At 43.9% G+C, this 27824-nt stretch overlaps 1 protein-coding gene across 1 annotated transcript in view; it reads right to left on the bottom strand.

Annotated features, from left to right (window-relative positions):
* The window catches only part of nos1apa (nitric oxide synthase 1 (neuronal) adaptor protein a), a 151933-nt gene that overhangs the window by 70443 nt on the left and 53666 nt on the right, over positions 1–27824 (bottom strand). Inside the window, exons 4-5 of the mRNA XM_070909230.1 lie at positions 24108–24166; positions 791–899 (exon numbers count right to left, since the gene is read on the bottom strand). Of these exons, the coding sequence (XP_070765331.1) occupies positions 791–899; positions 24108–24166 (168 nt within the window). The remainder of the gene's footprint in view (positions 1–790; positions 900–24107; positions 24167–27824) is intronic.

Raw genomic sequence — 27824 nt, 5'->3', positions numbered from 1 at the left:
TCAATTAATCGTGACAATAATTGTGCAGATTAATCGCAACCCTACACGCAAACCATCGCATGTGTTGAGCTTTTAACCAGGGTAGTGGTGTGTTTTCACACATGGAAGCTGCCCAGTACAATTACAGTCCGATCTGTTGGATACTGAGCAACTGCACTCCAGCAGGTTGGCACTGAGTGCCCTGCTCAAGCACACCTCACTCCTGATAATGAGGGAGGGGTAATAAGCCCATTCAAACGGAAAGGCTGTCCATGTCTGTTATCGAAAACTGGAGTTTGTTGGGGTCGCACCTGTCCTGGTGGACACTGCCGATGGCAAGCAACACAGTGAACAAAACACCTGACTGTCCCAAGGGCCAGGGTCAGTCCCAACGAGGGATGTTAATAGTTAACCGTTTAACCGACAATACGAATTTTGACCGATTGATACCATCAAGCTAATGACACAGAGGCAGAGGGGGACACCTATATGAGAGACAACCCCCCCCTCACTGGATCCTCTTCACTAGTGGAAAAGTATTCAGAAGTTCCTCCAGAGGCTGGCCCCACTAACGTTCCCCAGACATCGGGAGCATCTGAGCGGGTATTCTCCAGCGCCGGTCTCTCAGTCAGCAGACTAAGAACCTGAGAACCAGACAACCAGACCCCCAGACCCCCCCCCCCCAGTCAGGACTGAGGTAGGCCCGGACTGTGGATTGTATTTTAGAACTATCTGAACCCAGCTGGACCCAGTGATCACAGGGTCAGGCCAGATTTCTAACTTGACGACTCAGGCCTGTCGTCTGTCTTACCTTCTTCTTGGACTTGAAGACATTGCAGCGGAAGACATTACTCTGTCCATCTCTGGCGATGTAGCTGAAAATCTTCAGATCCTGGGAGTCATGAGACACGTAGAATATCCTGAAAGATAGAATAAAATAGGTCAGAAATAAAGAAAAAAAAAAAAGATTCTGAATATGACGCAAAACAGAATCCGAGCCTGGCAGCATTTCTAAATGCATCTTAAGACGCAAAATAGGCACTCAGCCTGTTTCTCTGGGGTTTCAATGTGACAAAAATAAACACTATATGAAGTTTGTTTTAATCAGAAGGCAAGCTCAACTAAAAAAAAAAAGGGGGGGTAAAGAAAGTTGTGATGGCGGGGGGGGGGGGGGGGGGGTGTACAGACTTCCTCATGGATTTCTCTATTATTTTTATGAGACAGGAAGTTATGTGACACACTGAAAGCCGGGTAAACTTTCATTCAAAGTTTACAAAAAAAAAAAAAAAAAAATACCTCAAGTGACAACAGAGATACATTCCAGTGTGAGGAGGAGACGGAGAGGAGGTGATGCTGCTACAACAAAACATATCCTGTGCGAACGAGGGTGCAGTTTGAGACAAGAGGACGCAGGGGGAACGAAGTTTGAGAGACGAAAATAGAGTTCTCCCGGTGGGGAGAGACTGTGTGCAACCAACAGTGAAGAGATATACAATATCCTGCGGGGCAGGTAAAAAAAAAAAGAAGGAACAAACGCATTCGGGAGCAAAAGGGGAGGGATGGGACACAATAACCTGCAGGAGGGAGAACATCGCGCGAGTCAAGCTCCGCGCTGGATGTGATTTACGACGACAAAAGAGCACGGCTGGAGAGAGACTGCGTCGCAGGTGACGATGCGGCGATATGGCTGACACCAAGGAGCTGGAAATCGTCCCGTTCAGAGTCTAAATGGGAACGATGCTCAGACAAGAGGGGGCGGGGTGGGGGTTGAAAAATGCACAGAATATACAGTAAGATCATTAGCCTCAGTCACCTGAAAGTCTTCATCAGAGCACAAAGCAACCGTCTTACTATGAAGACTGTGCTTCGTCAAGATAATTATTATTATTATTATTATTATTATTATCATGGCACATGAAGGCTTTCCCCCTCCTCCATGTTAGCAGATGGGCAACAAAAACCATGAACAAAAAAAGTCAAATGTCAAATAGATCTTTCCCAAAGGAGGTGTCTGGTATTTCTTATCACATGTTTGTTCAAGTGTTTGTTTTTCCAGATACACTATATTGCCAAAAGTAAGAATCTCGTAAAAGCAAAAAGGTGGCAAACGGTTTCCTTCAGTCTTCATAGCAAAGAACTTCTCCGAGCATTCTCGCAGAGCAAAGTAGCCTGGCCGCGATGTGTGGATGGAATTTTGAAAGTTCAATGAGTGAATGACACTGTGAAGCCAGTTGTCAACTGGTTGAAGGAAGTACCAGAAACCTCGGGCAGAACAGCTTCCTGCTTGGCCAATGAGTGTGTAATGTGTGTCTCTGTTCAAATGTGTGTCTCGTGTGCATGTTCGGTGTTGTACGCGCTTGTGTGTGCGTGTCTGTGTGAATGCGTAGCGCACCAGACATCAGGGGTCTCAGCCATACGCTCGGTGACATTTCTGTGGTATTTGTTTTGGCCTTTTCTCTGGGAGCCAGACTAGCTGAGGTCTTGCGGTATGGATGGAGTCTTTGTCAACCCTGCTTAGCAGACTGTCAAAATACCAGACACAGCTATCTGCAGTGACTCATACAGCGCGCGCACACACGCGCACACACACACACACACACACACACACACACACACACACACACACACACACACACACACACACACACACACACACAGTATTAGAGTTTCAGCCAGTGTGCTGCTGCAAAAATCCAAGGTCCAAGAAGTCAATTTTACCGGGCGTGGATTAAACGGGGTTTAATTTCCCAGAGATGCTTCAGCTCTATAGAGTAAAGGCGGACTAGTGAGTAGATGACTTTCCGTGTTCGGCATGAAGACGTTTAATGTCCGCGACGACCTCTGTAGTCTCATTTAGCCGCTTGTTAGCAACCGCCTTTTTTAAGACGCGTAAAAAGCTTCAAAACTCATGAGTGGGGGTGTAGAATAGAACGTGAAAATCTCTTCAGCTTGTGTTAACCACAGACCTTATTACAGACGTCTGACCAAAAACCCATTCAAGAAACCCGCTGACCTCCAGACGAGGGGAACCGAAAGTGTAAAAATGCTGACTCATTTCTGGGTTTTAGGACTCATTCCTGCAGCGCTCCATTACAGCAACTCACAACACATAAGCAAGAGATTGTCTTACTCCCAATTACTCGACACGTTCACTACATGTGTCTGAGAATGCCACGTTTCAGAAAAACAAACTTCACATTTCAACAGTGCTGAGACGGATTTCAAACAGTAAAACGGCAATGATGATGGGATGGCAGGCAACGGTTTTTAGCATCAATTCAACTTGGATTTTATTTTCATAGGTCTGGCCATTTATTCCATCAATCACGATACTGTTAGCATGATAGTGTTCACCGTAATGTGCAGCTCAAGCCAGCAGTTTCCACAGATTAGCTGCCACTTTATTTGAAAGGGAAACACGGAGGGAGTTCACCTGTAATGCCACAAATAAGCCCTCAATGCGCAGGATGCACATAACGGATTGAACTTCAACCAGGAGGTCGGCCTGCAAGCCGTGATAGAAGTTAACATGGCTGGCAATATTTTTACCGTTTGTCTTAATTTCCCCTCCCAATAAGTTTGACAAACCTGTTGGTTGGTTTACAACCTGTCTGAGTGTCAGTCTGCTTGTGGTTCTTGGGTTGGGGGCGAGTGGGAATGTGTACACCTCTAGGGATCACAGCGGCACTGAACAGTTGAGGGTAGCAGAAACATCTAACACACCAACAGGGTCTCTATTATCAGCCGCGTCATCAACTGGAAGAAAACTGACCACTCCCATCCGGCTGCACTTTGCAGAAACCTTGTAGTTGTCTCCCCCTTTCAACTCTTTCTCCTCCCTTCACTGCCCCCCCCCCCCCCCCGAGCCCCCAGTCACTGTGATAAAAATCAAATATCCCCACAGATTTCTTAGCAGGGGAAAGGGTTCTTGTGTTCTGCTAATTGCTGCCTACAGAGAACTGAATCTTTTTTTTGCAAAAACTTGTCGGCACCGATAAAAAAAAAAAACACGCTGGCAGGCAAGCGAAGCTCAGCCGAGAGTGAGTGGAAAGTGAGCTTAGCGGACTGGCTCAGCCGACAAATCCCCGAGCGGCGCAGAGATGACGGCTCAGATACATCTCTATCAAGTGTCAGGTGAAGACGCGTCAGATAGATCAGGCCTCGCAGAGTGAGAGAGGCAGGCTCGACATGAAAGCCGTCAGAGATGGTTTGCGGCTAAATAAATCAGACTACAAAAACTGCCAACGGAAAAACTTCTTATCTTGTATTTCAAGGGGTGGGGGGGGCTGAGATCCACAACATTTTCACATGAACCCAATGTCACTTTTCTGCTCTGTCACTGGGTGAATCAATGCAACACATTAGCAGCGCAACTTTCTATGACAGTAGAAACAATACGATTGAACAAAAGAAATGCGTTTATAACGGGGGGGGGGGGGGGGGGGGGGGGGGTTTCCCTAATTTTTCAATCCCTCAAAGCCACCTAAAATTAAGATGCAATTACGTACGCTGATCCCAACGCAGACGTGGAGGACGCACAGCACAGTAGTCCAAAAACAGGAATGATGGATCATTAATAGTGCAAGGAGTCAGACATGAGGCAACTTCTCTGCCAAATATTTACACACACACACACACACACACACACACACACACACACACACACACACACACACACACACACTGATCAATATTAATCCATTTTAATTTGAGATTATCTAGATAATCAGAGACGTTTGGAGGACAAATCTTAAAAGGAATGAAGGGATAAATCTTACGTCTCTTGGATTTTTTTTTTTTTTTTTTTCCATCAGTGCCGCAGAATCAAAACGTCTCTTTTCTCTCTCTCTTGACTCATTTTGCAGCAACATTTAACATCACCATTCAGGGAGAAAGCCACCAAATTCCTCCGCCAACGGTTCACTCAATAGACCAGAATTCAATGCCTGATACCTGTAAAGGTGGCGCCGCTCCTACTTAATGGTGTTATCACATCGTGAAGACGCCCAAGGCAAACATGCATATGAGGCTTTCTGTGGCTTTTGATAACTTGGTTCGTAGCTACCATTAAGGACACCGAGGTCAACATTTTATCAACTTGGCGGTAGGGCTGCAAAATCAATCGAATATTAATCATTCTTATTTTGAGGCAAAGATTTGTGCATCAGCAGGATTGCGGCACAAAGTGGAAGCGAAAGAGGTGCTCTGTTTATTTGAATGTTGAAAGAGCAATATATTGCAAATTTCCCCACTGAGGGATTAATAAAGGATTATCTTGTCTCTTATCTTATCTTAATAAAATGATTTTGTCCCTTAAAATCAATGAACAATCGTGATCTCAATATCGATCAAAATAACCGCAATTATTAAGACTCAGTGTTGAAATTTGACTATAATTAGGCCACACACACACATTTCCTCATCAGAATTGTCTTCCTGGCTGTTTGGGGAACATTAAAAGAATTGCTTTAGATATTCACGGTGGGAAATCTGGTTTACAGACAATATAAATGCACAGCTCTCCGGGGTTTTCTGAGGTAGGGGGACTTGAACTCACTATTTCTAAACTCTCGGCTGCAGCCGTGTTGGTCTTAATTTCAAAATGTTCTTGTTGTATTCTTATCTATATTTACAATCATTCAATTCACTGTTCAAAATTGCTTTTTTTTTTTTACGGTGTACCCTCATCTTACACTGGCTGTCACCTGTGACAGTAAAGTTTATCGTTTGAGCTCTACTGACTCCCTGACTCAAACATTGAAATGTAAGAGGCAACCACATTGTTCTTGTTTTTTTTTTTATTGAACCGGTCTTTTTTATTGGGTTCCTCAAAAGAAAATACATCTGATTGTAATCCTTGAAAAGAATCCATCAGAACAATTCTGCCATGAAGAGCGGAAAATGGCACCGAGATTACAGTTATTGTTGGTGGGACGAGCTCATACGGACAAGACGGCAGAGTTTCACAGCGAAGGACTGTGACAGAAAGCCCACAGAGTGTGAATGAAACAGAGGGGTGGGGAGCTCAAAGTAAATGAGAGGATGAAGAAGAGGCGGAAAGTGAGTGTGTGAAGGATTACGGGTGAATAGCGAGACGGGGTGGGGGGTGGGGGGGGGGTGAGACTGAGATCGCACATGAATCATGACTGAAAAAGAGAGCGAGACCGCCGAGCAGGCGATTCATGACTCATCCGGTGAGTTCGAGTTCAGCGGTGCATTGAGAGTTTGACAAAGACAAAGCTCCCGTTCCTTCACGTCTAACCTGCTGCGGCCTCGTCTTCATCAGCAGAAAAATAAATAAAAAACAGAAGCAGAAAAAATGGTCAGCTTCTGTTTACATGTGCACAAATAAACATACATGCAACCCCGCCGTTGGCCCCGGGCATTCATCCACTTTGACGGGGAGTGTAATGCTGCATTGACTAGACTCTCAATAACCACACACTCTCTCTCATTCGCACTCAGCTAACCTTGTTAATAACCCCGTCTTGTTAACAGGCTGAGTCCATCGTGCAGCGGGGCTGTGATGTGATGTTTGAGTAATGAAGTGGGCTTGTTTTTCGAAGGCTCTGTCATTTTTTCCTTTGATAAACTGCTGCTTGTGAAACGCAGCTGTAATAAATCAAAGGCCAAGAGGCAACGCGCCAAACACACAGCATCGACAATCGCACAGTCGCAGGGAATCAATGCAGTAACGCACCTGTGCCAAATCAGGCAGTAGATGTGTGTGTGTGTGTGTGTGTGTGTGTGGGCAGGTATCACTAATGTTTTGGGGACATAAGTCTGTTTACACACTCACATTGTGGGGACTGGCCTTCCTTATGGGGACAAAATGCGTATAACATACATAACGTTAATCATAACATTTTAGGGTGAAGACTTGGTTTAAGGTTAGGGCAAGGTTAGGTTTAGGTTGTGGTTGAGGTTAGGGTAAGGTTAGGTTGAGGTTAGGTTTAGATTGAGGTTAGCGTAAGGTTAGGTTTAGGTTGAGGTTAGGGACAGGTTAGGTTTAGGCACCTTGTGGTTATGGTTACGATCAGGGTCAAGTCTCCAGGGAATGAATGTAAGTCAATGTAATGTTCCCGAAAGTGATGGAAACACGACACGTGTGTGTGTGTGCCTATTTTAGCAAGCCGAAGATTAATATCATCTCCAAGAATTTATTGGAATATCTATAAAAGCTTCGGCATCAGCTTCAGTCACATGAAACACTCTACGGTATATGGGACACTGCAGTGTGCCACCCCAAAAACACTGACTGTATGGATAACTGTGTAGATCCATGACGACAGCCGGCTGGTACAGTAGGGTGCTGCTGACTGTGAGCTTTTAATCTTTGTCTGTTTGACTCGGGCTGATACATATCGCTGCATGCAATTCTTCTTTAAACCTTCACAGCAAACGACGGAATGAAGCCGAAATGTCTTGAAGACTCCTGAAACGCGCCATTTCCGGCCCGTTCCTGCCCCCCAAGTGTGGGAGATATCATGCGAGTTAAAGACTCAATTAAGCCGCCTCCATTGGACTCAGCAGTATAAGCTGAAAGGAAAGGTGGATTCGAATGTGTCAGTTATATTTATGGTGTGTTATAACTCTAATAGTCTAATTAGACTGACCTTCGGAGGCTAATTAGTGGCGTTTGAAAGAATGGCAAGGTTTGAGTGACAGGTTTAGTGTCAATCAGCTGCGCTATGCAGAAGTTACAGCCTTTAAAAGATGGAGCTTTTTAGCAGTAATTACAGCATTCCCATTAGGCTAATTGGTATAAGTGTTACAATAGAAGAATACAGGGCCAGGATGTGCCATCCCTGCACATCCTTTAGTTTAAATTCTGTTTAAAATTTTTTTTTTTTTTCCAGACAGTGCATGAAGGTTGAATGTGTCTCAACTTTTTAATGAGGGTCCGCAATGTTTTTAGTACAGTGGGAAGCAAATCTTAACCGAACAACTTCACAACTTAACTTGATAGTCTTGGCTGTGTGAGTTAAGTGAATTAACGTCGCCTGTATCGCCGGAGGCCACGTTCGCCTTCTCTTTTAGGTCTGAACAAGCGACACACGGCCGTCTCGTACCTCCGAGTTTCTTAAATCCTGGATTATGGATGGTTTCTCTGCATTTAGAAAGTCAAATAAAAGGGTTCCGAAATTTGGTGAGCACACTGCATTGCGCTGTGAGTGAGAGTGCTATTTTATGGGCCACTTCACCCCTCGACACCAGTTCAACTGTTGTAAGACAGGAGACAACGGGGATAAGATGAGCCAGGTGTGGGTTTGGCTGATGTCATATGCTAATGTTGCTAATGTTATATCCGGTGCCTTTTGCAGCCTGGATGGGGGCGGGACATTAAAAAAAGTTCCAAATGTTGAACTCAATGTTATGCAAGAAGGGTTGTGATTAGTATGTAGGTTAGTTTTTAGCATTTACAAATTAGAGACTAAGTGCTGTATTGTCCAACTGGAATTAACATTAAACCAGTGATAGGCTATAGGCATATAGTACACTCTTATATGAAATTATAATGAATATACTAACATTATATAATTAGTATATCAACATTATACTTTTTTTTTTTTGAAATTATTGTATTATTTAAATATTTTGTGATGTTTATTTTTGGCATCACTTATAATCTCAGTTTTAGTTTTGGGGAGGAACGCTGCAGTCTTTCACTCCTGGTCGACTTTAGGATTTTCACTGTTTGAATGGTTTTTCATCCCGCGTGGGTTAGAGCAGCAACACATCCCGCATGTGCCATCTAGAGATTCGGAGGATCGCCTATTTGTTCCGCGCGCTGCACGCGTTTTCTCAGCAAAAGGCCGGTGAAAATGATCTCAACACCCACATTTCACACAGTGACAGTTTCTGTGGCCTTGCGTCGGATGTGCGGCCCTGCACGTAAGACGCTGGCGCGTGTGAACGATCATCGAGCTTGAAGTTTTTCTTCGCTTTTGACAGTTAATGTTAGAAAATGTCTTCATTTGCTGACGCTCCTCAGTTCAACGCGTCTTGGCTTTACAACTGCAGCAGATGACTTTGAACTTTGAGCCGTAGACATAAAGTGGAGTACCACTTTAAACAAAAAGGACGTTTAGAGGTTACACAAAGCCTTTTCACCGTGTCGCACTAAAACCACTCCACAGCTCAGTGTCCTGTTGTATAATAATAAGCCCTGTTCTTTTTCCTGCCTGTCTTATTACACAGATGGCTCTCTGGGAGAGCCCAGACCTACAATCGGGCATTATGTTGATTAAGAGTGACTATAAAAAAAAGCAGGGTGAAAAGGTAGAGGTTCATTATCAGAAAAGCCGTCGTGTCAGCTCAACCCCTGATGCGTTCCCACATAAAGAAAACCCCTGAACTTTTATAGCACAGACTTGGCAATTCTGAAAGTAACACAACACAACAGACTTAATCATCTAGCAGACAGGCAATTCCCTCCTGCACTTGTTAAAGTCAAGGTGCCAAGTTAGCAGCTCCGTCTTTGTTTTATTCCTTGATGTAATATTTACTCCCAAAAAGAAAATAAGAGGTAAGCGCCCCAGTTTGTGCACGTATATGAACAGACTTTGGGGTCATTTATGAGAAATGAGGTCACTAAATCAATAAACTGACCTCAGCCGAGGCAAACTGAATAATAAATAAATAAATAAATAAATAAATAAATAAGAAACAATCCCACTTTCTCTCACATAAACACAAACCTTCAAAACAAATCAAGACGAGGGGAAAATATGTATGTGGTGGTTTGGAGTTTGGTATTCTGCCTCAGGTTGTGTGGACCTCTGGGTCGGTTTTGTTTTTGGTCACATGTACACATTGAGGTATATGAGCACGTGTGGATACGTGCAACAGCGTCTGCAGGAAGCTGACATGCTGCAGACAAACATGATTGAAGTAGCACTCGGCCATTGAGGATCTGAGTACTCCCTTGCAAGCTGTGAGATTGTTGGCGGTGGTAGTCAGTCCAACAGGAACTCTGAGATTCTTTATAATTTACAATACATTTTGTTCAGCATCCAGCTGCGAAAGTCGAATTTTCTTAAGGGACTGTCATTCCACGGCTTGCTTGCTTGTTCATCTGCGCTGTTTCTCCCTCAATACTTGTTTTCCCTCATTTAGTTTATTTCCATTTTCACTTCCTTCCTCCCTGTAGAGGCCTAAACCATTTGTTGTCCTTGTTGCTACACATTCACTTCTATTCAAGAGACAGAAAGACCCTAGAGCTCATGCAGCACAGATACACACATGCATTCGGAAATAAGACACGACACATTACAAACCAACAGCATCTCGCAAGGCTGACTGAATGGATCGGATGTGTGATGGCAGTTTTTATTAACGCAACAGCAGATGAAGCAGCGTACCGGTTTTGTCTCTTTTCCAGTTTCCAGACAGCTACAGAAAGAGGAGACGGGATGAGAGGGAAGGAAAAAAAAAAAAAACGAACTAAACCAATAAAACATCATTTTAAACTGTCATGGGATGAAAGTGAAAAGAAAAGAACGAAGCCAAGAAAAAAGAAATGGAGACAGGAAGCTCATCCACAGCTCATACATATGAGATTACAGACAGAGGGAGAGACGGAGAGACTAAAGTGTTCTTACTCTGACTGTTCCCACCACATACAGAGAGCTCGTGTGCTGCAGAAAAAAACAAATCTGCTCTGGACTACACAGCACACAGAACACAGAGGCCTGCAACCTACATGACTCTTTGTATTTGAATGTTGAACTGATTTGAACATTATATAATCTGCCAAGACAAAAAGCAACTCCGACGCACCGGCCATCATTTTTGGTACAATGACAACTGGGCCGAGGCAGTCGGGGGGGGGGTGAAACAATGAAAGAAGAGTGGCTGCGACTGGTAGTCACACCATAATGCGTTCAAAACTCGGAAGCATGAGAAGTGAGAAAGACTGCAGGATTCTTTCTTTTTTTTTTAAAGAAATTCCTTTCCTCGTGTCCTTTTCTCCACCTCTGCTACCCAAACCTCCCTCCCTCTTTCTGTCAAGTGTTACTCTCCACTCCTCCCGCCCTCCCACTCTTTTCTCAATCACTGTTGTTCTCCAACATGCATTGCACGGGTGGGTGGTGGGGGGGGGGGGATGCCGGCGGCCGCTTTTACAGATTAGGAAGCCCTCATCTGTTGTGCGTCTGGTAGGCATCTTCGTCGCCAGATAATCGTGAAAAATAGCTGGAGAAGGTAAGCGACTAGTCCAAAAGTCATTTTTAATATGTAACGTTAGCATCTAGCTTATGCATAATTATAACTTAGCGGTCAAAGTTTATCATTATGTCAGAGCTGCCTTGGTCGCCGTCCACCATGGTCTGCTATGTTGTTGTTGTCACTACTGCATTGCATCGTGGGATACGTATGCCGGTGTAGTGTCCGGCGCTTGCATACTCTGTAACTGATGTGCTGCTCGGGCTGGGAACCAGTGGCCCTTGTGTGTAGAGTGTCAAACACGTGTCATTCCTGGTATTGAAGTCCATGTCGCGTGGAAAGACGTTTTTGGCATATTGCCGGTGTTTCCACCCTTATTTGAAATGATCATTTTACAGACATTACAACCAGCACAGTTGTCATCATTCTTCGTGAAATGAAGCCACCGTTGGGACCTCGATCGAATTCTAACTAAATGCATTGCATGGATACATGGCAGTGGTACTGCATTCACGTGCCAAATCAGATCTCAAATTAAGTTAAGCATCTACTCCGCAGTGTCCATCTGAGAATAAATATGAATCTGTATGTGTAGCTCTTAAGGTTGACTGTCTTAAAAAAACTAATCAATCAGCTGAGTGGGGAGGGCAATTCCACAGTAAAGAACACACACAGCACAACTGCAGCAAGTGGTCTCACTGCAAGCCCCCCTAGGAAACAATACTGCAGTATCTTTCACAGTGTGTACTGTAAAACTGTTTTGGTGCACACATATTAGTCCCACACTGCTCCAACAAAGACTCACCACAACACCGTGCAATAATCCTCAAAAGTATAATTAGGGCAGGTCAAATTGGATGAAAGAAATCAATAATTAAGTGCATATAAATCTTGCAGCAGGCAACAGAACATGGTCTCGCACCTGGGAACAGAAATTCTGTGAAAAAAATCCCCCAAAAAACAGACCAACTCCCTTTTGAAATTCAGGGTTTCATGTTTTCAGTGGAAAAACTGGCAAGAAATGAAAACTGTGAGCCTCGAGTAGAAATTAAATACAGCTGAATCTATAAAGTGGAGAATGATTGCGTAAAGACGACAAACAGAAAGAGGCGGAATTGACTCAGCGCCACAGAGAAGCCCTTACCCCCCCCCCCCCCCACTGTTCTGTATACTGATCAGTGTCTGCATCACAGCCAGCCACCACTCCCAGATCTACCCAGGAGAATGTGGGTTGTCTTCTAATACAGACACACAAACCAAGGTCATGCTCACACACCTAAACACACACTAACAGATACACACACACACACACACACACACACACACACACATATATATATACATAAACAGACAAAACGCCCAGAGGCGGTGGAAAGCGATGAGTGGGCAGAGAGAAGGAAAACAGGAACTGAACCTTAATCTTCATTTACATTCAATAGAGAGAGGTTTAGAGCAGCAGAGCAGCGGTAGCAGGTTGGATCAGTGTGGAAGAAAATAAAATAAATGCAGACACACAAACTGGAGCACTTATGTTCTCATGAAATGCAATCTCTTTAAGTGTTCGCAAGGGTAATATCACGGCACTATTCCCTCTGAGTCCACTTAATCCATCTGAGAGTTGAGATATAAATACGCTGAATGAGTCAAAAAATACACCGGCTTGTTTTCTTTGCGCGAGGAAAGCTATAAACCACGCCAAAAAAAAAATGCTCATCAAGGGCGTGACGAAAAGACCTGCAACGCCTTTCCAGATATTTGTGAGATATCAGAGAGGAGAGTAAATCCAATAACAACGGCAGCCGTTCAGCCGTTTGCTCCAGTTAGTTGCTGTTGTCGCTGAGCTGCGCAGTTAAAGGTCATTTTAGACACAATTAAAGGCCCGCAGAACTAACGCGCTGCCGTTTTCCTGCCTCTTTTCCCCTTTCCAAACTACCAATCCAGTGTTACAGTGACCCATTTTCAGGGTGATCAATTGTTACGGGAGGCTGTGAAACAAAACATTAAACGGGCAAGTGGGAAGACTGATACGGGGCTAAAAATGGTTTGCTTACAGTTTTTCAAGCCACCTGGAGGCTTCGGAGAGACGAATCGAAAAACTTGCATGTTACGGCACAATTAATACGACAGGCGTAGACTCAATGTGCTTCAAAATAAAAAAGCATAAATGGGCGAAGATCATACATGACAAAAACATGTGAGATGGTATTACACATATACTAGTCCGGCTCACCGGATGTAAGCTGCTGGAAAAAGTCTGGCGACTATTTCAGTCTCCATTCTCCTCCCCTTCCACTAACTGCGCGTTACTGTTTTCAAGCACAGGTAGGCAGGTTATGTTTGTCTTTTTTAACAGTAAACGTTAATCTGCATACGTCGTTTACTATTTTATGTGGCGTTTTCTTTAGCAGGGATATAACCATTTTAATGCCAGGGCACCGTCGCTGCGTCCTGCGTCTTGCGCCCAAGACGATTGTGATTGGTTTAAAGAAAAAGAGACGATTGTGATTGGTTTAAAGAAAAACAAACAAGCCACAGCGTCCCCCCACCCCCATCGACGATGGGTTGAGCCAGACCTTTCTCCAAAGTGTGGAGAGGGTCTGGCTATGCAAGACTACATATATACAAACGTATAAGATAAGAATGTATTATTATTATTATAATCAAAAAGGGGATAATAATAGCAATAAACCTAACTAAATTTAAGACAGCATACAGTAGGCAGAATTACTGCCAATGCTTAACTGCCAATGATTAAGTCTGGCTCCTGTTGTTTTCCCTCGGTATTTGGACGGTGCCCAGCACTGTAATAATGCAGAGAACCACAGGGTCCCTCTGATCTGGGTATGGGGAAGAGACTCAAGTCGACAGCGCAGAACTTTGTTTTTCCTGGACATCGCAGTAACCATTACGAGCCGGTTTCATGAATCCAGCGAGAGGATCCAGATTGCGAAGAAATAATAAAATGTGAAATGATAAACGCTGTTGAGGTGCTTAGATGCTGTGCCCTTTGCTTCCATTAGATTGAGTTGTGACTTCAAAAGGCAGATATTAAACCTCATGGCGCACAAAAACAAAACTGCATCACCACTTTTTGCGTAATTTGAGTGAACTGACCCTTTAAATGTTGTCAGCTATATTGTGGGAGAGTTTATGTACAGGGGAAACGGTTCTTTCCACCACCACCACCACCACCACCACCCCCCACCACCCTACAGGGAAGTGAGCACACTATCAAATTTGACTGGACAGTCCATTAGCTCAGAGCACAGCGGAATAGGATGCTGCAGAGACAGAGATTGTATAGGACTGAATGAGGTTGTGAGAAACTTTATGGGCCTTCATGTGTGTATATGTGCACAATGTTGCACTGAAACGGAAAAGCGAAATGTGTGGAGAAATGTGTGTGTGTGTGTGTGTGTGTGTGTGTGTGTGTGTGTGTGTGTGTGTGTGTGTGTGTGTGTGTGTGTGTGTGTGTGTGTGCGCGCGCGCTCCATATCTGAGCTTGTATCTATCTGTATTTACTATATCGCATAATCAGGGTGTTTTCTCGAACACACAAACACAAGATTGACTTTAATTGGGTGGGTGTGAACTCCTCGCTGGAGGGGTTTGAAGTGAGAATGAAGGGGCAGAGCCAAACACTTCTAATACAGGCTGTTGAGGTGGGGGTCGGCGAGGGCGGTCCGCTCCTCGAGAGGATGACGGCAATTACCAGAGTTGAAGGCCGGAGAAGTTAGAGCCCGAGACAGATACTGTATGTACATACACCCACAAATACAATACACACACTCGCACTCCTGTCCAATATCTCACTGACGCACACGCACATACACACACACACACACACACACACACACACACACACACACACACACACACACACACACACACACACACACACACACAAAGAAACGCTGATGACACTGCATGCACAAATATCTTATGGAGTGTTAAGAAATATTTTGTTCACATTTCTACATTTAGAGATCTTTTAAATCAATATGGTTTGTGTGTTTATTTGGTCTGATGTTTGTATTTCCTTTATTTGTGACACAATTTCAACACTTTTCAATCAGTTATTGTGGTTTATTGCCTGACGCAAGCTTTGAGCTTAGGTTGCACAGATTTTAGGGACATGAAGCATTTGAAGATACTCCGACAAATGACATCACAATAAGCACAAATACGAACGTAGGCACTGGCGGACCAGTAATACAATCAGTCTCGCGTTGTTAAAAGTTCACATAAAACACAGAATAAATATTCTTAGTATTATATTATTAAACAGATCAAAATTGTCATTACATGGACCTGTTGATATCCACAGCCAGCCAGCCAGAAAAATTCAATTCAATTCAATTTTATTCATATAGCTCCGAATCACAACAAAAAGTCATCTCATGACACTTCACAAAAATGTCACGTCCACAGCACATTTGAAACGAAAATGTAATTATTCTTCTTCTCTTTTAGATGAGAAAATACAAAACTGTTTTTTTTTTGAAAAATCAGGATGTAACAATAACAACGATTGTGTAACTCAAATCACACCCATCCAACAGCTCGGCTCTTTCGGTTTCGTCAGTTCAGCACAATTGTTTCGTCAAGAGGAAAAAGGAATACACAATAGTGTGCGCGCGAGTGTGTACGCAGGCTTCGGAGACAAACCAAAAGATTTGGCATGTGTTCAAATTGGATGACTTGTCGTGTGTGTGTGTGTGTGGATGTTTGTGTTTGCCTGGAACTTTGTGAGCACAGCTAAAAAAAGATGTTCAGGCTGCCAGTTTGAGGCGTGTGTGGGTGGGTATATGTGCTTGATCCAGGGGATTCTGATACACTCCTGAATGAGTTGGTCTGCTGCTTTTGCCCCGAGGCTGCGGCTCTCTCTGTGCATTTTACATTCCACCTGCCAGACACACACACACACACACACACACACAGCCTCTCTGCTAAGAGACAGAGCAGAGAGATCTATACCTGTAAAATGTTAAGCGACAACTGCAACAGCAAAGCAACTAAAAGTTCTCCTCCTTGGCTGAAACTTTCCACCTACCATGACTGTCCCCTGCTGCTGTTGTGACGTACACGTCCAGTGTTTACAGCAAGACCTCCCGCTGCAGCCAACATTTAGCTCGTAATGATTTGTCATAGTTTGTTTACTGTTGTGGGCAAGGGAGCATTGTATTTACTGGCTCGCCTGCAGAACCCTGCGGGAAAGCCGCACACTCACAACTCCGAAGCATTCATTTATTTCAACATTGTTAACAAAAGCTAGGTTTTAATTCTCAGTCGCAGCATAACCTTGCTATTTTACCAATGAACAAGCATTACGACAAATACAAAGGCTTGAAAGATATTCAATATTAGGGGTGTGCATGTCTCCCTTATCAGATGATCCGATACAGATCTGGATACGTGGGCTAGGATTCAGGGACGAGACGTTTCAATACAGAACGATTCAATGCAATCTGATACAGTTCTTCACAGCTGTTTAATGTCGGCGTTCATCTTCCATTATAAATGAAAATAAGGCAACTCTATAAAAGTAGCATTGCTTACAAATTTCAAATAGATACTGTATATTTCATGTAAGGAATCCAAAGTATTTCTGTTGCTCGAACGGACTGACATCAAATTCTGTAACAACAAGCTACGTTCAAAGTGCGACTGAGTGTTTGCCAGAGTCGCCAGTTAACAGGGTCCCTCGTTTAGGTTCCACCGTGCCGTCTCACCAGGTGAGTGTCGAGCCGAGTCGTACTTCATCTCTGTCCTACAGAGCTTACAAACGGCCAGACGGTGGGCCGACGTTCCTCACTTCTTACGAAACACAAACGTCCTTCAAACTGTAGATGTGACGCTGCGCTGTGAATTCATTCACAGCTGTAATTCACACTCCAACTGAGCTGCCACGTTCACCTCCCGCATTCCTCTGAAATGCACATGAGCTTCGAAGATGTCACGTGACAGGACAAGTGATCCAGCAATGGTACTTTATGGTCCTGTGTCTTTAAAAATCGAGCTCGCAGAAACCGGATTACATTTGAATCAAAATAGCTTATCAAAAAAAGTTTTGAAAAGTTTGTTAAAAAGGTTTTTTCGTGAACGTATTTGCGTAAGTCGCCAAATGGGGGGAAAAAATCATCGTCCAAAACTTAATAGGGAAACCCTTCCAGTTGTTTTTGTAGAAGGCAGGCCTGTTTGCGTGGGCCCACGGGGAAAGTAAGCTCTGTCATGGTTATTCCCCGGCTGCCTGACTACAGTATAGTCCGACTTGCTTTCTTCGCTCGACAGCGCAGCAAGGTCTTGTTCGGCAAGGACATTAGAACTTCTGAAAATGTTGTTGTTCCAGTGAAGGACATTATAATTGGATGGCACTGTGGCTCCATTACTTGAGCGCGTATCCCGTTGAGGAGAACAGTCCTCTTTCTCTGTGGTTGTTTCCAGGTTGGTCTCTCCGGTGACTCATGCCGACTCGCATGCCTGACTCGAAAGCAGCTACACTGGTTCACCCACTAGTCATTTTACAAAATGAAGCAGGTTTTTTTTACGGTTTGTCTCACCTGACTGCACAAACGACGAGTTACTGTGCAATGTTCACTGCGTGTAATGAAAGCAAAAACAAAATAGATGTCGAGACTTGATTGAAAAACATCCATTTCATACACCCGAGTATCTGATGACTCGCGACCATCCAGTGTTCCCGTAGATGTATGGATGAACAATAAGAAACAGATGGTGGTGTGCAGCCAAGGAGCCAAGGATACATTTCCTCCTGATGTATACTTGAATCTCATCTCGGGTGCAAATGATGGCAGCATAAACCTCCTCTACAGCAGATTTGGTCTTTAATCGTTCAAGATCATTTTCGCTCACTCTAATGGGATACATACAAAAGAGAACAGTGCATGTGGCGCACTCACTGCCTCGAAGGGTTATTTCCAGGACATTTCCAATGACATAGAGGGTGACACGTTTCTTTTGTGGTAGGAGACCTTCGACGCACGAGCATACATTAGCAGGCTACAGTACAATTCTGAATTCTTTTGCAACTCCATCTCTCTCTTTCAAAATGTTTGATATCATTTTTTTATTTTTTTTAGCAGAAGTTCTAAAAAAAAAAAAAAAAAAGTCTCTCAAAGCAAACTGGATGCAGAAAAACAAACGGCGAACTTCGCTTTTGATCGAGAAACAAATGTTCAGCCGAGAATCCTATTTGAAAGGTTTCAAATACAAATGTTTTTTGTCATTACTACTAATGTTCATCAAATGACTTGCTGTGGCAGGTTGCTGTAATCGTGCACCGCTGGCCGGGTCACCCTAGGCTGCACGTGGCCGCAAAATGACCTAATTTACATGTACATCCGAACAAAGCCCCCAATCAAAAGGACACATGAGGCTCTTATTCAGGTCAAAGAGCAGCTTTGAGCACCGCTGACAACTACAGAGAGCGACAGCTCAAACATGCAGGGGTGTTTCATCCTTCTTGTTGCCATGCAACAAGATCATAGCTATCGTAGTTTCTGATAAAAGGTGCGTACGGACTGATAACGAAGAAAGCTCAACTTCACTTGGCTTTTCGTTCAAAGTGTAATTGCATAAAGTAACACCGCCTTTCTCTATTCTTCAACATTTTTGAGGAAGTGGCTTTCTTGTTGGAATAAAGCCTGACTGGAGCTGCCAATGGACAAAACCGACCACGTTCAGTGTGATCACTGTTGGGACCCCGTCACTCGAACCGTACAGGATGAGCGTGTTACCACAGCGCACGAGGTTAATGAAATACACATGTGGTGTTTGCCCTTTTCTTTTCGTTTCAGTTTCAGTCTTGTTGTCTTATGTGAAGTACTTTGTAACTTTTTGAAAAGTTCTCTACTAATTTATATGATCATGTAGTGAACGTTTCAAGTAATTGGGAGTAAGACAAACTCTTGCTTATGTGTTGTGAGTTGCTGTAATAGAGCGCTGCAGGACTGAGTCCTAAAACCCCCGAAATGAGTCAGCATTTTTACACTTCCGGTTCCCCTCGTCTGGAGGTCAGTGGGTTTCTTGAATGGGTTTTTGGTCAGATGCCTGAAATAAGGTCTGTGGTTAACACAAGCTGAAGAGATTTACACATTTTGTTCTGTGACATAAAATACGTCAGTAGATACCCCCACTCTGGAATTTTGTAGCTTTTACGTGTCTTAAAAAAGGCGGTTGCTAACATGCCGAACACGGAAAGTCATCTACTCACTAGTCTGCCTTTACAGCCTCGCTGTGTTTATACTCTATATTTATCTGTCTATATATCTATATCTATCTGTACTCTCTTCAAAGTGAAGCTTAGTGGTGGTGACGCTGAAGTAATGCGCCCGTGCTGTAGTTCCTTTATAGCCTAACGTTAGCTTTTTACTTCTGGCGATTCCATTTACGCTTCAAAAATCATAAAAGTGGTGTTCATTAGTGAAGATTATCTTGCTGAACAAAATGTGTAAAGTATCATAAACTTTCGTTTGGCCACAGAGCTTATTTTCTGCAATAATCCAAAATCCCATGGAAGAATCCCATTGGCTTTTAGTCGAGGGAACCAGGGCGACGCTAACTTTACGGGTTGGCCTCCAAAAATACATCATCCCTGCAGCACTCTATTGTCAGACGTGGAGGCAGTAGTAGTGGTATTCAGGTGGGAGGAGGAGTCACACAGCTACAACCTGTACAGCTACAGACCTGCCTTCTCTGACAGAGATGGGACATCGTTGGAGCAGGTGGTGGTGACAGTATCAATGGTTTTTACAGTTATAGTGCAGCGTGGAACTGCACATGATTTGGAAAAGCTGTCAACCATCTTCGAGTTTGCTCGTCTGTGTCTGTGTGGCTTGTGTTGTAGGACAGTATATAAATCACTCAAGTGTACGGATGTTAATGATTGCGCACGTATGCTCCGTTAATCTATCCTTATGTGAAACACACAGTTTAACAGAGTGAATATATTTTGGCTACATGAGACTTACAGTACAGAAGTGTCCCCAGACGTGTGTTTACAAGTAAATGTGTAAATGTGATTGCCGCGCCACCCCTGCCAGCACCGACACCGCACTGCATACCAGGCGGTGGACGGCCTCGGTGGCAGCGAGCCAGCAGCTCCAGCTAGAGAGCAGCTGAAGATGAAAAGGAATGCACAGAAGAAATGCAAAGCGCTCGGCTTAATCCGCCCGAATGATTTAGACACACGGCCGTCCAGCCTCTGTGGATCTGAAAAACCCACACAGGAGCATTTAGAACAAGTCGAGAGGGTCTTTGATGTGCATTTTTGGCTGCTGCGTTTGAAAAGCGAGATGTGAATACGCATCACTTTAGCTTGTGGATCACCAAAAGGTTGCATTCACACCGCGATTTCTCACGCGGGGGACTTCCAGTGGCCGAGGGAAGCCTTCACTTTAATGACGCAAGGCTGATTCCCATCTCATCCGAATCTTTCCCACATTTACATTTATAGAGAAATCTCTCTTCTCCTTTACAACTAGACAGCACACTGCCTGGGGGTCACTTTTCAAATGAAATTCAAGATACGCTACGCTCGAGCTGATGGACAGAAATTCACTTCCAGCGTAACACAACTTTGAAAGAAGCCAAGGACATGGACATGCAGTTCTGTCCCAACTGTTGGGAAGCGCAGAGCTGAAACAAAACATGCATTCGCCTAAGAATGTGGCAGAATGTTAATCATCAAGTCCACCAGAGGATACGCTTGCTTGATAACAGGCTAAGGTCAAGAGACTGACTGCCACTCTCGTCTGGTATGACTCAGGGTTTTTTTCCACAGCTGTTCACAACAGAGGTGGGCTACTGTTACTGAATTACCACCTGCTTCTCGTCGGGTGAGGTTGGGTGTATTTCAATTCGAACGTAAGTTTATCCTACAATGCTACAACACTCATTATGCATGTTGAAAGGGTTTTGGGTGCAAGTCTTTTTTTAGTAAAATTGTGTGACAGGTTGACAGGTTGATTGTGTCCTGGCAGTCACATCTACAGTAGGTTTGTGCACAAAACTGTGGCTAAAACTTCCTCTCACACTCCTCACGGTTGTGAGTGCTTTTCAAAAGGGCTGAGACCATCAGTACCAAATAGCCCCTGAAGTCAAAGAATATTGTGTATAAAATATTGTCTTGCTTGTATAACAAGCCATGGATCGTAACCAGGAATTAATAGTAACGAGAATCAACATGGAGGATCAGAATTGTTCAAATACAAACAATACCCAAAGAGCAGAGGTGCTTTTTCTCACACACACACACACACACACACACACACAGGCCACATCTTTAATGAGCGAGGCTGCTGTTAGAGCCATCATCTTGTGACTAAGTAGAGCAGAAAAGACGAGACGTCTTCGGGATCTGTCAGGCTCCGCTCAGCAGATGACAGCGACTGATCGATGGGGCTTACCCGTCCTACTCTGCTTTATGCCCCCCCCCCCCCCCCCTCGCCACTCCCTGCTACCCAGCCTCCTCCTGTGGGGAAACTTTGAGACCGTAATATCAAAAACCGCACATAAGGCTCAGATGAGCGGGACAGGGCATCTCCAACCAAACAAAATCTTTCAGAATTTCTGAGCTCAGAGATGCTTACACAAACAGCCGGGCGAAATCCATCTTTTTGACAGAATAATTTCCAAAGCCTGAAGCCCCAACTGGGCTCCTGGATGCACATCTGAGCTGTGCCCGCCTGGGAGTGAGAGTGTCAGTCAGTGTGTGTGTGTGTGTGTGTGTGTGCGTGTGAAGGGAAGGGAGAAAGAGAGGATAAATTGTGAGTCATTCAATACAGAATATGAGCTGTGTGTGATGTGCGTATGTGTGGCAAAACCAGTCCACAGCTTTCTTTCTACTCCGCTGCAGAACACGAGTGTTCCTCACTAGTTTAGTCACGCACCATTCACCGGCTTGACCAGACTTCTATGTGGCTGCACGTGTGAGTGCGAGTGCGTCTATGAGGAAGAGGGATCAATGGCGCAGAGCCACCACTTCAGCTGCCTCTCAGCACAGTGTAACTGTGTCTGTGTGTGTGTGTGTGTAGCATATCTACCTCTCGACCATCGTAACGCCGTGATTTAAAAGCCAAATCCTGCACACCACTTCAGGAGTGTCTCTTGGTTCTCCTCTTTCGTTAAGCCAAAACCCCAGAATACTGCCAGATGGGCAAAGTTGTACCTTTTTTGTTTGTTGCCACCATAATGCAACGAGATTTGCCACCGTCACGGATCAATATCCGCTCAATTCACAGGTATATTCTTGCAGTTACATCACTATGACTAGTATTTATAATCAGGTGATCTGCTTTAATAAAAGGATGCTTAAGCATGGGCTATACGGAGGAAAAGTAAGGAAAGACTGAGTGAGTAGGTTAGGATCAGGATGTGAACGGGCTCAATTGTGCAAAAAGTAGAAATAGTAATTCATATCCAATAAGTTCATAATAAACTTACATTACCAAACTTACCAAAAAACTAAATAAATGGGATGCTATGGCTAGGCAGGGTCGCTAAATTAGGTCGCAAGAATTGGGTACTTTTTTTAGTGCTTTCAAGTAGCAGGCACTACTAAAAACTGCTACAAAAAAATATTTGTCTTGATAGCAGGAAGAAAATATTATCCAGCCTGTGTCGAGTAATGCAGCATCATACATTCACCACCGATAGCAATTTAAAGGGGATAGTTCAACAGTTTGGGAAATACTGTATGTTTATTTGCTTTTCTCTCCAACAGATTGATCTCATGTCTGTGCTTTAACTACAGATCTGCACTCTGGACGTGCTTAGCATAGCTTAGCATAAAAACTGGAAGCAGGGGAATCCGCTAGCCTGATTCTGTTCAAAGTAAAAAAAAATTAAAATTAAAAAAAATTAAAAAAAAGGCATATCAACACCTCTAAAGATAAAAAATGAAAACTAATTTTGCAATTTCAACCTGTGCCCATTCATCAGAGCGACCAGGCTAAAGCCCAAGTTTTATAAACATTACTAACATGCTAGTGTCCAAACTCTGAGACCGACAACTTTAAATTCCTTAAACCCAAGTCCCCCTGAAAAAAAACCCTCTGATTTATGTCCTGTGCTCATTAAAGAATGGCCAGGCCGAACACAGAGACTGAAGACCATGCTGCCAACTGATGGCGTGGTAAGGAAGCTCCCACCCCCACGCTAGCAGAGAGCCCCCACCCAAACCTAACTACCTCCTCAACCACAGAGGATAAGGAAGGGTGGGGTCAGTGCTTCAATCGAAACCATTTGGAGCAAATTAGGTGCCTGAATTCAAGCTGCCACCATGAAACTACTCGGGCTCACTGTGATTTATTTTGTTCTTTTAATGATTGAACTATGAACAGTGAAGGTGATAATGTCCCAAAATGGTTGGAGGTATTAAAAGTGAAAACCTGATGTCAATATTAATAATCATAAATAATAGGACTTTTCATTATCATTGCTTCGCTCATTTATTACATGCGTTATTCAAATGAATTCTTCAGAATGCCTTCATTGCATCTTCTGCCTTTTCTCAAAATGCAATATTAAAAAGAACTGAAGGTATTGTTCAGTCATAGTCAAAAACCCCCATCTCTGACGCCCCACACTTCTGTATTTCCTGTTATCAGTGGTCCTCTACTCTCCGATATACCGTGTTTATGCGTCAACGCTTCCTAATAACTCATATAATTTTCTGAAACCTTTGTGCTGCTCTGGTCTGGAGTCAGTAAAAGTTATCATCAACGAGCTACAATATCCTTCATTCTGCAAAACGTCAACGCCTGCAGTGACAGAGACAAAAGAGTCTCATTTCCTGAGCCACCACAGTGTATGTTTAATCAGGTTTGGATTAAAATGCGTCTGGAATAAGCCGCAAGAACCCAAGTTGTTACAATAGGAATTAAAAACAAGGTCAATTGGCATTTCAGAAATGAAATGTTAAACCTTGTTTACAGGCTTACCTGTAAATGGGATCCTGCATCACCATCATCTTGCTCTCATCCCACGTCCACTCCTTCTTCTATGGAAATAAACAAAAATCAAAACTAGTTAGTTCATATCACATTTAAGCTTTTTAACACACACACACACACACACACACAGCTAAGGACTGAAGGAAGGGGGAGAATTCATACGTTTCTGTCCCTTGTATCATAATCGAGAGCGAACTGCATCAGATTGTCTTTGAGACATTGATTTACATTTTTCCCTTCTCCCTTTGGCGTATCCGTCTGATTCAATCTACCTTCCAGTTTAATGTCACAATGAAAATGTCAACACATGAGCACCCAGGAATTATTCATATTGATTTCTATCTCCACGGACCATTGTTGTCTCAGTCATTCAATCACTCCCATCTCCGGTCTCTCGCTGCCGACGTCCTCAGAGATGTAAATAGACTGCTGACCGTCACACTTGACATTTCAGCTTTCCGGCCAGGGAGCCAGGCGAGACGTGACAACAGGTGGGGGCAAGCCATCCTTCAATCGACAAGCCTTTCATTCCGGCAGCCAATTAATCTGACATTGAGCCTTCGATGATGGCTTTAATATTGACCCCATCAGCCAATACAACCCGTGAGGGATGTTCATTCAAGTCACTTCCGTCACGGCCTCGCCCTCTTGGTTGGGCTTTCAGACAAGACAAGTAGAGATTTTCATGGCTTCAAAATTTCCGACCTGAGCCGAAACGGACCGGTGGAAAGCCCACCTGGACCCAACAGGACCCAACAAGACCCAAGGACAGTCAGGGCTGATCGTAATAGGATATTACAGGAATTACTGGTTCCTTAAATGTCCTCACTGCAAATTCCCATCAAATGTTTTTTTTTCAATGATATAATCAATGTTTCTCAACATAGTTGGTTATGTTTAATATCCACGGACCTCAGCCGCCATTGCTCTGGTAAATGGTCCTCACTTTTATTATAGCGCTTTTCAACCTCAACATTCACACACACCGATGGCGACTGAGCGGCCATGCAAGGTGCTGGCCTAACGCTCAGTGTGGGGTGTGAGGGGCTGCAGAAAGGGCCGGGAGAAGATACACAAGGACTTTTTTCAACTGTGAGTCATGCAGAGCTACTCTAGTGGAGTCCCAGAATAAAAACATAGCGCGGAAATGAGCACGATATGGGACCTTTAATGTGTTTTCTTGTGCAATGGTTCATCTTTTGAACTGATTGTTTGTTCCAACTGTTTCATGTCCATCCAAGCCTTACAAAGCGTCACCAATCTATGTCTATGGGGAAAATGAACGGAACTTCTACTTCTGGAAACGGTTTTCATCCCAGATAGCTTCTCCCACTTTGCAACTGCATGAAACCCCATCAAAACAGCGGTTGACGCCAGCAGAACCAACTACGGAGAGATCACCATCCCTGGCAGCAGCAGGATGCACCACCACCACCACCACCACCGCCGCCTATTCACAACCAGCTGGTTTGAGAAAGATAAATACATTTAAAACTAAATGTCATGTTTTCCTTGCATTTCCCTCCCATCAACAGCGTGATGGAGTGGAGATTATAGATTGCTGTATTCATACAATACTGATCTTTCACTTAATATCAGTTGTTAGTGATCTAATATCAACCATTTCTGATACGGTAGAGGTCCCACCTTGACTACTCCAACATAAAGTCTGTAATAACAGAGTGGCGCATACCATCAGCTATCAAGCACAAACATTTCAGATGGGGTTATGGTATATGATCATACTCCTTTCAATGGGACACTAACGTACATGTCTGCGATGTACATCTGTCTGTTAGAACGAGTCAAGGTCAATACGTCTCCCTTTGTTACGTCCATGCAATCGAGAAATCCTACATATCAAACAACGTAAGTTAGCTGATTCTAGAGTCCATTGTGTTCATTAATTACAGTCTTTCATGACGGTTTCAACAGACGTCATTCTTCAAGCTACAGCACTAAAATTAAAAAGTCATTCAGATTGTGAATTCTAATAGGCGCTCATTAAAATTTCAGGTTTGATCGTTTTAAATCTGTCACACAGGAACTGGCGGCAACTGCTGTAGTTTAAGTCAGCATCTCTGAACAGTGAATTTAGAGGGATTAACATCTGCATCTCAACCCCATCGGAAGTCATCAGAAGTCCGTTCATTTCATATCGCGCTACGAAACCTGGGGGAGAGTGGACTTCTGAGTGGATGGTAAAAAAAAATCAGATTTTTCCACATGCAGACTGGTAAAACAATTCAATAAGTCTCCCGTCCTGTGCATACAATCTCCTTAAATGGGGCAACAGTTCAAACACAAGATGATGGTTGACAGTCTGTTACTACTGTTACATGACATAAACACATTTTAGAAGACTGTCCAGCAGAGCAGCCTGGAACCTCGAAAAACAGTGAATGGTTTCAAGTCTGGATTAATGAATTGAGATGAAAACCTTGAATGCTGGGGAGGAGAATGGACAGCACTACTAAATGAACTCCCCTTCGTTCCTATCCACTGGTTTTCCTCCTGTCAGACTCCAGCCCATCTCTTTGCATTAGAGCCGTCAGCCTCACCACACCTGGAAACTCAGATCCACTCGTCTCCAGTCTCAGCTCCCCCTCCTCCAGTTTCTTCAGCTTTTCTCTTCGCTCTTTTCTCCTCTTTTAACTCCCTCCTCTCTTTTCATCCCTCCTCTTTACTCTTCAATACCTGGCCCTCTTTTCTTCTACATCCTCTACTTTGGATTCCTCTCGGGCCCTTTGTCCTCCCTTGCAATGTCTCCATTCTCACCTCTGTCTGTCGTCTAATGAAGACGAGGATCGATCACCGCCTCCTGCCACATGCAGGGCACAGGAAATTGATCTGGTCTGGTTCTTTAAAAGTGACCAACCCAACATCTAGCGTTTTAGCATGAAATACTAGGGGTGTGCACCCCTCCCTTATCAGATGATCCGGTACAGATCTAGATACATGGGCTACGATACCATTCAGGGACGAGACGACGTGACACGTTTCCTCAAACAAGACACCAAAGACCGATCAAACAGGTATGTCTCCAACAGCCGTCGTAACCACGACAACAACAGATTCGGCTGAGAGTCTGCAGTAAACAGGGTCCCTCGTTTAGGTTCCACCGTGCCGTCTCACCAGGTGAGTGTTGAGCCGAGTCGTCCTTACCGCGGTACTTCATCTCTGTCCTACAGAGCTTACAAATGGCCAGACGGTGGGCCGACGTTCCTTCTTATGAAACACAAACGTCTTCCAAACTGTAGCTGTGATGCTGCGCTGTAAACCGCGTCGGACATGTTTTGTTTTTACCTCGCAAGCAACACGAGGCTAAAGTTACTCTCACGTTGACCTTTGACCTTTTTTTTACGAGAGTGGAGACGCTTCAGTCAACTGATTTGTAACTTTAGAAATCGGCCCGTCGACCGCTTCTTGGTACTTTTAGATCCACCCGGTGGTCCGCGTGTCGATGTAGTCGCATCTTTAACATTGAAGCCGGATTCCGATTCCTATCAGTGTATTTGGCTGAAACACCATATTTAGGCTGTCATCATTATGCATATTTTTCCATCTATGCACAGAAGCTTCACCTAAGAAGAGATTATATATATATATATATATATATATATATATATGATTATACAGACATCCAGCACAATAGTTTCAGCGCAGACGCAGCAGAAACTGAAAGCCCTCTGACTAATTCATCTG

This window comes from Enoplosus armatus, chromosome 7, assembly GCF_043641665.1.
Source record: "Enoplosus armatus isolate fEnoArm2 chromosome 7, fEnoArm2.hap1, whole genome shotgun sequence".
Taxonomy (NCBI): domain Eukaryota; kingdom Metazoa; phylum Chordata; class Actinopteri; order Centrarchiformes; family Enoplosidae; genus Enoplosus; species Enoplosus armatus.
The sequence above is the reverse complement of the archived record's forward strand: the minus strand, read 5'-3'. Positions and strand labels throughout refer to the sequence as shown.